We start from the raw sequence: 12,401 nt of genomic DNA, 5'->3' as shown, positions 1-12,401 counted from the left end.
ATGTATTTGTTGCCATAGATATCACAGTCCTCCACCCGACAATTGTAACAATGTTGCCATCATGCCACACTTACTCCAGCTCCTGGCAGGACAGAAGGGGGAATGCTGGGAGAGGCAGAGGAGTGATGGAATCTTTCGTTCGACAACGGGTTGAGTTGGGGGACTACGCGGCCCGTGGGGGCTATGGGTTAGCAGTGCAATATTGCATTGAGGAACGGCTTGCGCTGAGGGACCAGGCCTCTGGTGTGACAGGGACCCAATGGGTCCCAATTGGTCCAGTATCTATCTATACCATTACTAAAACTCTCATCTTGTCCTCTTCCGGTTTGCGGTGTTTTTAAATTTGCGCAAAATCGGAACTGTATATCGCTAGGATTTTTTCGTCACCGTACTCACCTTTCTCCTCTGCTGCAAGTGCACCAAGTTTTGTTCTGATCGGTGGAATAATACTAAAGTTACTAAGGTTTAAAAATCTTCTCTCCTGTCTTTTGCCGGGACTGCACCGCCCATTCCGGCACCCACAGTCAATCGGGAAGCCGCTGATTGGAGTCAGGGAAGTCGCTGAGCGGAGTCGGGGAAGCCAGTGAGTGGAGTCGGGGAAGCCAGTGAGTGGAGTCGGGGAAGCCGCTGATTGGAGTCGGGGAAGCTGGTGGAGCCGGTTAGTGGAGTCAAGGTAGCCGGTGAGTGGAGACGGGGAAGCCGGTGAGTGGAGTCGGGGAAGCCGGTGAGTGGAGTCGGGGAAGCCGGTGAGTGGAGTCGGGGAAGCCGCTGTGTGGAGCCGGGAGGTGCTGTGTGGTGCCGCGGTCGGTGGCCGCTGAGTGGAGTCCCTAACCCCCCCACACACCCAACCCCCCTTTCCCCCACACCCCCATTTACCCCTCCCCATTCCTCCTCCCATCCCCCCACACCACCCCATCCCCCAGCACCAGCCCACACCACCTACACCAACACCTCCCTCGAACACCACCATCCCCCACACCACCCCTCCCCCGCACAGCATCCTTCCCCCCAAACCACCCCTCCCCTCACATCACCCATCCCCCCACTCCACCCATCCCCACACACCACCCCCACTCCCCCACACCACCCCCTCTCCCACACACCACCCCCTCTCCCACACACCACCCCTCTCCCCACAGTAGCTTCCACCTCACAATGACGTTAACATAGAAACATAGAAATTAGGTGCAGTAGGCCATTTGGCCCTTCGAGCCATTCAATATGATCATGGCTGATCATCCAACTCAGTATCCCGTACCTGCCTTCTCTCCATACCCTCTGATCCCCTTAGCCACAAGGGCCACATCTAACTCCCTCTTAAATATAGCCAATGAACTGGCCTCGACTACCCTCTGTGGCAGAGAGTTCCAGAGATTCACCACTCTCTGTGTGAAAAAAGTTCTTCTCATCTCGGTTTTAAAGGATTTCCCCCTTATCCTTAAGCTGTGACCCCTTGTCCTGGACTTCCCCAACATCGGGAGCAATCTTCCTGCATCTAGCCTGTCCAACCCCTTAAGAATTTTGTAAGTTTCTATAAGATCCCCTCTCAATCTCCTAAATTCTAGAGAGTATAAACCAAGTCTATCCAGTCTTTCTTCATAAGACAGTCCTGACATCCCAGGAATCAGTCTGGTGAACCTTCTCTGCACTCCCTCTATGGCAATAATGTCCTTCCTCAGATTTGGAGACCAAAACTGTACGCAATACTCCAGGTGTGGTCTCACCAAGACCCTGTACAACTGCAGTAGAACCTCCCTGCTCCTATACTCAAATCCTTTTGCTATGAAAGCTAACATACCATTCGCTTTCTTCACTGCCTGCTGCACCTGCATGCCCACTTTCAATGACTGGTGTACCATGACACCCAGGTCTCGCTGCATCTCCCCTTTTCCTAGTCGGCCACCATTTAGATAATAGTCTGCTTTCCTGTTTTTGCCACCAAAATGGATAACCTCACATTTATCCACATTATACTGCATCTGCCAAACATTTGCCCACTCACCCAGCCTATCCAAGTCACCTTGCAGCCTCCTAGCATCCTCCTCACAGCTAACACTGCCCCCCAGCTTAGTGTCATCCGCAAACTTGGAAATATTGCCTTCAATTCCCTCATCCAGATCATTAATATATATTGTAAATAGCTGGGGTCCCAGCACTGAGCCTTGCGGTACCCCACTAGTCACTGCCTGCCATTGTGAAAAGGACCCGTTTACTCCTACTCTTTGCTTCCTGTTTGCCAGCCAGTTCTCTATCCACATCAATACTGAACCCCCAATGCCGTGTGCTTTAAGTTTGTATACTAATCTCTTATGTGGGACCTTGTCGAAAGCCTTCTGGAAGTCCAGATACACCACATCCACTGGTTCTCCCCTATCCACGCTACTAGTTACATCCTCGAAAAATTCTATAAGATTCGTCAGACATGATTTACCTTTTGTAAATCCATGCTGACTTTGTCCAATGATTTCACCACTTTCCAAATGTGCTGCTATCCCATCTTTAATAACTGACTCTAGCAGTTTCCCCACTACCGATGTTAGACTAACTGGTCTGTAATTCCCCGTTTTCTCTCTCCCTCCCTTCTTAAAAAGTGGGGTTACATTTGCTACCCGCCAATCCTCAGGAACTACTCCAGAATCTAAAGAGTTTTGAAAGATTATTACTAATGCATCCACTATTTCTGGAGCTACTTCCTTAAGTACTCTGGGATGCAGCCTATCTGGCCCTGGGGATTTATCGGCCTTTAATCCATTCAATTTACCCAACACCACTTCCCGGCTAACCTGGATTTCACTCAATTCCTCCAACTCCCTTGACCCGCGGTCCCCTGCTATTTCCGGCAGATTATTTATGTCTTCCTTAGTGAAGACGGAATCAAAGTAGTTATTCAATTGGTCCGCCATGTCCTTGTTCCGCATGATCAACTCACCTGTTTCTGACTGCAAGGGACCTACATTTGTTTTAACTAATCTCTTTCTTTTCACATATCTATAAAAACTTTTGCAGTCAGTTTTTATGTTCCCTGCCAGTTTTCTTTCATAATCTATTTTTCCTTTCCTAATTAAGCCCTTTGTCCTCCTCTGCTGGTCTCTGAATTTCTCCCAGTCCTCCGGTATGCTGCTTTTTCTGGCTAATTTGTACGCATCATCCTTCGCTTTGATACTATTCCTGATATCCCTTGTTATCCACGGATGCACTACCTTCCCTGATTTATTCTTTTGCCAAACTGGGATGAACAATTTTTGTAGTTCATCCATGCAGTCTTTAAATGTCTTCCATTGCATATCCACCGTCAACCCTTTTAGAATTAATTGCCAGTCAAACTTGGCCAATTCACGTCTCATACCCTCAAAGTTACCTTTCTTTAAGTTCAGAACCATTGTTTCTGAATTAACAATGTCACTCTCCATCCTAATGAAGAACTCAACCATATTATGGTCACTCTTGCCCAAGGGGGCACGTACAACAAGACTGCTAACTAACCCTTCCTCATTACTCAATACCCAGTCTAAAATAGCCTGCTCTCTCGTTGGTTCCTCTACATGTTAATTTAGATAACTATCCCGCATACATTCCAAGACATCCTCTTCTCAGCACCCCTGCCAATTTGATTCACCCAATCTATATGTAGATTGAAGTCACCCATTATAACGGTTTTGCCTTTGTCGCACGCATTTCTAATTTCCTGTTTGATACCATCTCCAACTTCACTACTACTGTTAGGTGGCCTGTACACAATACCCACCAGCGTTTTCTGCCCCGTTAAGGGGGGTAGGGACGGGAGAGGGGTAACGGAGGGAGGGAGGGAGTGACTGAGGGTAGGGGAAAGGAGAGAGGGAGAGGTGAGGGAAGGAGTGGGGGAGAGGAGGAGAGGGGGAAAGAGTGAGGGTGAACCGGAGGGGGAGGGAGCGCTGATGGATGAGGGGGAATGGATGATAGGCATAGGAAGAGGGATGGCGAGGCGTACTTGGGGACGGTTGCCGTGACTCGTGTCACAATGGGAATCTCTGACGTCAGAAGGGGAACACGTCAGCCACGCCTGCTCAGTTGGAGGCTGTGGGTGAGTTGTGGAATATTGAGTTTGGGGACCAGCACTCCCGTGTGCCAGGAATCCACTTGGTCTAGTATATCTATCTATATCTATATCTCTAAACTAAAACGCTCATCTTGTTATCTGCAGGTTTGAGTTTTTCTATTTGAGCAAAAACGGCACACGATAGCGCTACGATTTTTGCGCCGCCATATTCACCATTGTCCTGTGCTGTAAGTGAAACACGTTTTGTTCAGAACGATGGTATATTTTAAAACATTAAGGTTTAAAAACTGCAAATGCGCAGTCGGGGGAAGAGTTCCCGTGCGCGTCTTTACTGACAAAGGGCACCCGAAGGGTCCTCAACCGCGCCTGCGCAGTTGGGGCCTTTCCAGAATTGTTATCAACATCTTTTTTTCCACAACAGCAAACGACGGCTCCACGGGTAAGTGGCACCCAGGGCAAGGTAGGCCGCAACCTCCACATCTCCCTCCCCTGGCTCCAGGACGCTCGCCCCCCTGAAAGCCCCCGCCTCAAGCCCTCCCCCCCGCTCCAGGACACTCGTCCAACCCCCTACCAACAGCCCCCACCTCATGTACAACTTCATCGCCGCTTTGCTGAAAATGGGACCACGGTGATTTACATCGAGATCCTAGGGAGGTGAGGAGGGAGAATGGGGGAATTGAGGGAGAGGAGGGGGTAGGGAGGGAGAAGGGAAAAGTGGGGGAGGTGAGGAGGGAGAGGAGGGGGAATAAAGGGAGAGGAAAACATAGGGAGTGATGAAGAGCAGGGCAGTGGGGGAGGTGAGGAGGGATAGTGGGGGGGGTAGAGATGGGAGGAGTTATGGAGGGAGCGAGTGACTGAAGGTAGGGGAAAGGAGGGAGAGGTGAGGGAGGGATTGGGGAGGGGAGGAGGAGAGGGAAAGAAGGAGGGTGGAGGAGGGGGAAGGAATGCTGGGGATGAGAGAAAATGAGCTGCACCTGCGCAGTTGGAATATTACACTGGGGGAATGGGTTGTGTTGGGGGAATGGGCGAGTGGTGAAATATTGCGTTGGGGAACGGGTTGCATTGGGGGAACAGGCCTCCCGTGTGACAGGGACCCAACGGGTCCCACTTGGTCTATCTATTTACTATTAAAAGTCTCGACTTGTTTGTCTGTCTGTCTGTCTGTCTGTGTCTGTCTGTCTGTCTGTCTGTCTGTCTGTCTGTCTGTCTGTCTGTCTGTCTGTCATCTCAGGAGCTACGCCAAAATGGTACATAGTAGCGTAATATGTTTTGCAGAATCTTACCCCGCTTTTTCCCGTGGTCGCTCGTGTCAAGTTTCTTCACACTTTGTTATATTTCGCGTTATTGATATTTAAAGTTTAAAAATAGCCAACTTTGAGAATAATAAGAGACTGAGAGACTTTTCTAGCACCTTCCAGTGATGATGTCACAATGGCATTTCACATTCCTTCAATTACAATGGGATCTAATTTACACAGCTGCCATGAACATTCCGACAACCAAAAATGACATCACAATGTGATATCTGCTGCCAATACACAAGCTATGAGAGTTGATGGAGTGGGGGATGGGGGGAGGAGAAGAAATTTTATTTTAAAATAGTTTTTAGTGGGGGAGTGGGAAAGAGGAGAGGTGAGGGAGGGAGTGACCGAGGGTAGGGAAAAGTAGAGGGAGGGAGAAGTGACAGAGAGACAATGGGATCAGTAGCTTCAGGGAGTAAGGAGCGAGTGAGATTTGTTCCACCTCCCACGTGAGAGGGATTGATTGGCTCAAGGGAGTGCCGACGCCGACCCAAAACTCGAGTCCATTCATTGGCTCCGGGAAGCGTGACTGCCCCCCCCCCCCCATGTGCGAAGGATTGATTGCGTTGGGGGAACAGGTTGTGTTGGGGGAACGGGTGAGTGGTGGAATATTGCGTTGGGGAAACGGGGCCCAACGGGTCAGGGGGATAGGGAGGGGAAAGGGGTTAAGGAGCATGGGAGGGTGACTGAGGGTAGGGGAGTGACTGAGGGTAGGGGAAAAAAGAGGGAGGGAAAGGTGAAGGAGGGCATGGAGGAGAGGAGGAGATGAGGGGAGAGAAGAGGGGAAGGGAGTGCTGGGGATGAGGGGAAATGAGCCGCGCCTGCGCAGTTGGGTTGTTTGGCCTGCCTATGCTTGAAACTGCAATGGAAATGGAAATGAAGTGAAAATGCAATCATCTGTTTGGTTTGGCCTGCCCTGTGCTTGAAACTGCAATGGCAATGGAAATGAAGTGAAAATGCAATGAGCTCTTTTGCTTGGCCTGCCCTGTGCTTGAAACTGCAATGGCAATGGAAATGAAGTGAAAATGCAATGGGCTCTTTGGCTTGGCCTGCCCTGTGCTTGAAACTGCAATGGCAATGGAAATGAAGTGAAAATGCAATTAGCTGTTTGGCTTGGCCTGTGCTTGAAGCTGCAATGGCAATGGAAGTGATATGAAAATGCAATCAGCTGTTTGGCCTGCCCATTGCTTGGAACTGCAATGGCAATGGAGTGATATGAAATGCAATCAGCTGTTTGGCCTGCCCTGTGCTTGAAATTGCAATGGCAATGGAAGTGAAATGAAAATGCAATCACCTGTTTGGCCTGCCCTGTGCTTGAAACTGCAATGGAAATGAAATGAAATTAGTTGTTTGGTCTGCCTGAAACCACTAGTTTCGGCCCACAAGGCCCCTATTAGCCGAGAAACCAGTCCCTTTTGCCCAACATGCCCATATTAGCCCAGGAGGAGCATTTTGGCCCAAAAGGCCCTTGCCAGGCTAGGGAAAATCCAGAAAAAGTGCCTTTCACTGAGATTTCACTCAGATTTTATTTAAAGAGCCCCTTTGGCCCATCAGGCCTGTACTAGCCCAGGAGGAATCCCTTTGACCGATCAGTAAGTATTCCCCCTGCAAGTATTAAACATCACCCCAGTATTTTTCTCCCTCCCATCATTTACTCCCTGTGAGATCCTGGCCAGGATAGACTTTCCTCCTTCATTGCTGTGATCTGCAGAAAAAGATGAAAAATGTCTAAAATTAATTCTTCATCCTCTCCCCCCTTCTCTCTCAGAGTCTCTCACCTGTTTTGGGCAGAATTTCTGGCAGTTTCTGAGCTGCCAGCCCACCAGGCCTGAGTGACTGAGCTGCCTGCCACCAGGCCTGAGTGACTGAGCTGCCAGCTCACCAGGCCTGAGTGACTGAGCTGCCTGCCCACCAGGCCTGAGTGACTGAGCTGCCAGCCCACCAGGCCTGACTAACTGAGCTGCCAGCCCAAGAATCCATTCGGCCCACAATGTCCATACTAGGCCTCTGGAAACCAGTCCCTTCACCCCATGACACCCATACTAGCGCTCCAGAAAGCCCCCCCCCCACTGGCCAGCAATATTTGTATTGGACTATTGGAGAGGTGGACTATTGCGTTGGGGGACCAGCCCTCCTGTGTGAACATGGACCCAACAGGTCCCACTTAGTCTAGTATACTTATAAAGGACTCGCCTTGTTTCTGTGTGTGTGTTTCTGTCTGTTATTGTCTCTTCGCTAAAACGGTACACTTTAGCGGTGAAATTTTTGCACAACTTTACTCAGATTTTGTCTGTCGTCGCCCTTGTCAAGTTTCCTTCAGATTTGATGTTATATTTCACGTTATTGATATTTTAAGGTTTAAAAAAGCCAACTTTACAAGATTAAAGCCAACTTTAACAAGATACAAATTTGCAATACACGAACAATCAGTGCTTCCATTACCTTTTCACATGAATGGGATAACCCAGCCCTACACCCGACATTTGCAACAATGTTTCCATGACAGCTCCTGGCAGGACAGGAGGGGGAGGCTCAATTGGTATTGCAATTAGGGACGTGCAATATCAAAAAAAAATTAAGTCTATTGCTGGGGTAGGCAGGGGAGTACTGGAATCTTACATTTGGCAATGGGTTGAGTTGGGGGACCATGCCTCCTGTGAGGGCTACGGGTTAGTGGTGCAATATTGCGTTGGGGAACTGGTTGTGTTGAGGGACGAGGCTTCCCGTGTGACAGGGACCCAATGGGTCTATTGACATTTAAAAGTTTAAAAAACCCCACTTTGAGAAAAATTGCTGTGACTGTGCTGTGAGAGTTTTCTGGCAGTTTCCAGCTATGACGTCACAATGGCATCTCAGTCCTCCAATCACAATTGGATCTCATTTACATATGCTGCCGTGAACACTCCGCCACCCGACAATGACATAACAGTGGGATCTCAGCTGCCAATGAACAGTGTTGGGATAAGTTCTAGCCAGTGCAATAAGTGGGGGAGGGGAAGAGAAGAAATGTTATTTAAACATTGTGTGGGGGAGTATGAAAGAGGAGAGGTGAGGGAGGGAAGGACTGAGGGTAGGGTCATCAGCAGCTTCCACCTCAAGGAGGGTAAGGATTTAAAATAATTAAATCAGATCCTTGGCTTAGTGTGTGGTTAGGGGGGTTAGTGTGTGTGTGGGGGATTTGTGTGTGTGGGGCGGTTAGTATGTGTGTGGGGTGTTGGTGTGTGGGGGGGTTAGTGTATGTGGGGATTATTGTGTGTGGAGGGAGTTGTGTGTGTGTGTGTGGGGGTGGTTAGTGTGTGTGTGAGGGTGTTAGTATGTGGGGGGGGTTGGTGTGTGGTGCGATTAGTGTGCGTGTGGGGGGGTAATCTGCATGGGGGTAGAATAGGGGAGAGGTTTCGTTTCCAAAACTTTTCTTATGGGGGGGTGGGCTGGGGGGTGGGTGTTTTCACGAGAGAAGGATTGATTGGCGTATTTAAAAAAGATTCCAGAACATTCCTCCGGTGCCGCCCCCCCCCCATGGGAAGGATTGAATGATTCATTGGCTCAGGGGAGCGCAGACACTGCCCCGCAACGTATCACAAAAAAAGATTCCAGAACTTTCCTCCGACGCCGTGAGTGGTGGATTATTGCATTGGGGGAACGGGGTCCAACAGGTCCCATTTGGGCTAGAATATATATATATAGATATATTATATGCATATCTATTTATCCATATATCTATATCTACATCTACATTTATAGTTATATATAGTTATATTATATTATATATATAACTAAAACTCTTGTTTGTTTGGATGTTTGTACATATATGTTCCCAAAACTGCAAAAACGGTGCACTTTATCGCTGCAATTTTAGACCCACCTTGCTCACCATGATCCTGCGATGTGAACTACCAAGTTTCCTTCAGATTTATGTTATATTTTAGAAGTTATTGACATTTAAAACTTAAATTTACTTTATATTGAGCCCCCACTTGCCGGCCGGGCCTGCGCAGTTGGGGGAGGCATGCCGGGCTGGGATTGCCATTTTAACATCCAGTGTCGTGTGTAGGTGAGTGCTACGGGGGAATATTGCGTTGGGGGACGGGTACCCAACTTAGTCCGCACATAGTTTAGTATTCAATATCTGGGACAGGCAGGCAAACTGAAAAGGAGATGGAGCGATATTGCCAGAAAATAATGAAGTCACTGCAACAGTGAGAAAGAATAATAGCATTAGTGCCTGGGTAGAATTCCTTAAGTGTGGACAAGAAGGCATGTAGGCCAAGTATGTTGAGCAGCCAACTAGGGAACATGCAAAACATGACTGTTCTAGAAACCTTCAAGAGAAGCCACATTTCTCAACAAAAACAAATGATCAAAATTAACAACATTAACCAGAATATTAAAACAAATATTAATTTGCAGGAAATTAAATGCTTAAATTACTTCAAATTCTGACAATTAAGTTCTTCGAAAATTTAGTTTATTCCAAGTACACACTAAGTAATATTAAAATAAAGGGAGTTCACATTTTTCTCATCCCATCACTTCAAGATTTTATTCAGCCAAAAGCAGTGCATGAACAATGAGGCCAAAGATGAACAAAACCAATAAAATCTTCTGAAAGTCTGCTCTGAGATTCAAAGGCAGAACTCACCTGGATTCGGTTCAGCAAGAGTGACCATTTGGTGGAGATTTGGTCGACTCACTGGACCAGGATTTGGTAGAGGCAGGAGTTGGATAATCTGGCCATTTGGATGTTGGAAGAGTTTCCCATCTGGAAATCTGAGGGGCTGCAGTATAATCTTCTGTCCAAGTGTGTGTTGCAGATTCTGTGCAGGCCGGGCAGTGGTGGTAGAGTGCACTGGGATCAAAAGGTGCTGAGATCTGTCAGTTTCTGTGGCATTAGACAAATCAGAAGGCGTGTAGTTGGAAGTTTCAGGATGTTTAGATACTCCTGTCATAACAAAATGCAATACGAATGCCTCAATTACTGTTATTCTTCTTGGCAAAAATAGAATTTCTTAGCCCTAAAGAGGAATTTTAAACAACGCAACAATACTGTTTAGATTACATACAGAATGAATAATCAGGTTGAGAGTAAGATGGCAGGGAGCCATCGTCTACTGCGGAATCATTACCGCAGCAGTGGTCAGAGTCTTCAGGAGTAAAAAGAAATATCTGAGAAGTGGACAGCAAGAGACAGTGCCTTACATAATATTTGGGACAGTGACCCATCATTTATTTATTTGCCTCTGTACTTCACAATTTGATCTTTGTAATAGAAAAAACTCACATGTGGTCAATGTGCACATTGGCAAATTTTAATAAAGGCCATTTTTATAATATTTGGTTTCACCATGTAGAAATTACAGCAGTGTTTATACATAGTCCCCCCCATTTCAGGGCACCATAATGTTTGGGACACAGCAATGTCATGTAAATGAAAGCAGTCATGTTTAATGGTACACAAAAATGCTGGAGAAACTCAGCGGGTGCAGCAGCAAGGAAATAGGCAACGTTTCAGGCCGAAACCCTTCTTCAGACCATTTATAGTCATGTTTAGTATTTAGTTGCATATCCTTTGCATGCAGGGCTCGAAATTAATAGTTGCTCGATTGCCAATGGACACCTAAAGTCCCGCCGGGCAACCGAAAAGCCGTGTCATTTTGCCCGGCTTGGCAAGCAAACGTAGTCGCCGTATCTAACAGGCAGCTTGCTAATCAGCCCGGTCCTCGTACGGAAGGGAGTGGCCTCGTCAACCTTTGCTTCTGAAAAGTTTAGTGCCCGTTTGGGCGAGCCAATAGGGCTCTGGGGAGACACCGTAGGGGAAGACCTTCGAGGGGGTACCCGTGAACCGGTTACAAGGGGGGAAGTGGGTGCAGACCGACATGGGGAGTGGTGGGGGTCAGCAGCTGCAGACACTGGAACGGGTATCACTTTAAAGTTCAGTGGAGGGGCGTCAGGACCCTGGAGCGCCAGACGTCGTTCCTTTACTGGAAGGAGGTGTTGACGGTTGCGTCTGTAGATGGTGCCGCTGACATCGACAAGGCAGGAGCGTGGCTCCTTCGCTTGGCAATGAACGAACCCCAGTTTGGTATGTCCTTTGTCCGTCTGCAAACGAACCACTTGACCTTGGATTAGTGGCTTAAGTGGTATGCTGGTCTTGTCGTAGGCACATTTCTGCGCGTCTCGATTGGATTGTACGCGCGTTTGAACTACAGTGGGGCAAAAAACATTAGGCTTTAAGTGATCCTGTGTCACAGGCAGAGGAGGTCTTGATCACCGGGACATCAGTCGTTGGGCTGGAGAGCCTAAAGCACTGTCTCTGGCAATGTTCCTCAGGTTCAACAGGTCTAGGTAGACGTCAGATTTTGCCAGGAAGGAACGTTCCATAAGTTGTTTAGCGCTGTGAACAGCGCGTTCGGCAAGTCCGATGGACTGTGGGTACTCTAGGCTGCTGGTGACATGTTTAAAGTTCCAGCGCTTGACAAAGTCTTTGAACTTCTGGCTGGGGAATTGAGTCGTTGTTAGTCTGAAGGCGGGCTGGAATGCCATGTACGGAGAAGTGCTGCTGGAGTTTCTGGATAACTATTTCAGAGGAGATGGTTGGTAAAAAATCAATTTCGAACCAACTTGAGTACGAATCCACTAACACGAGATAGTGCTTCCCGTGCCAGTCGAAGATATCGGCAGCCACGGACGACCAAGGTAGGGAGGGGACAGGTTAGGACAGCAGCGGTTGTTTTTGCTGGTGTGGCGCTTGCCTGTTACAGATCGTGCATGACTGTTTTGTCCCGAATGTACTTGGTCATTCCGAGCCTGGAGATCATTTCTTTAGCGCGTTGTAGGGTGGCCTCAACACCTGGGTGGCCACCGTGGATCTCCTCGTAGTATTCATTATGCAGAGAAGGGGGGATGACCGTCTTGTGTCCCTTTACCATCACTCCATCCTGTAGCACAAGTTCATCGCGTACCAGAAAGTAGGGTCTCAGTTCAACGGGGGTATTGGATTGTTTGTTTGGCCTTTAATAATAAAGGTTAGCAGCTGGGAGGTCTTATCCATGGCAGTGTGCTCGGCG

The 12,401-nt window shown here is 48.2% G+C and overlaps 1 protein-coding gene across 2 annotated transcripts in view; it reads right to left on the bottom strand.

The window, feature by feature from the left end:
• LOC116976744 overlaps nt 1-12,401 on the bottom strand; it is a 187,830-nt gene that overhangs the window by 42,898 nt on the left and 132,531 nt on the right. For both annotated transcript variants that reach the window (XM_033026638.1, XM_033026639.1), the window contains exon 16: nt 9,977-10,276. In XM_033026638.1, coding sequence (XP_032882529.1) covers nt 9,977-10,276 — 300 coding nt within the window. The remainder of the gene's footprint in view (nt 1-9,976; nt 10,277-12,401) is intronic.

This window comes from Amblyraja radiata, chromosome 9 (assembly GCF_010909765.2).
Source record: "Amblyraja radiata isolate CabotCenter1 chromosome 9, sAmbRad1.1.pri, whole genome shotgun sequence".
Classification (NCBI taxonomy): Eukaryota; Metazoa; Chordata; class Chondrichthyes; order Rajiformes; family Rajidae; genus Amblyraja; species Amblyraja radiata.
Note: the sequence above shows the minus strand (reverse complement) of the source record. Positions and strands in the feature narration are given on the sequence as shown.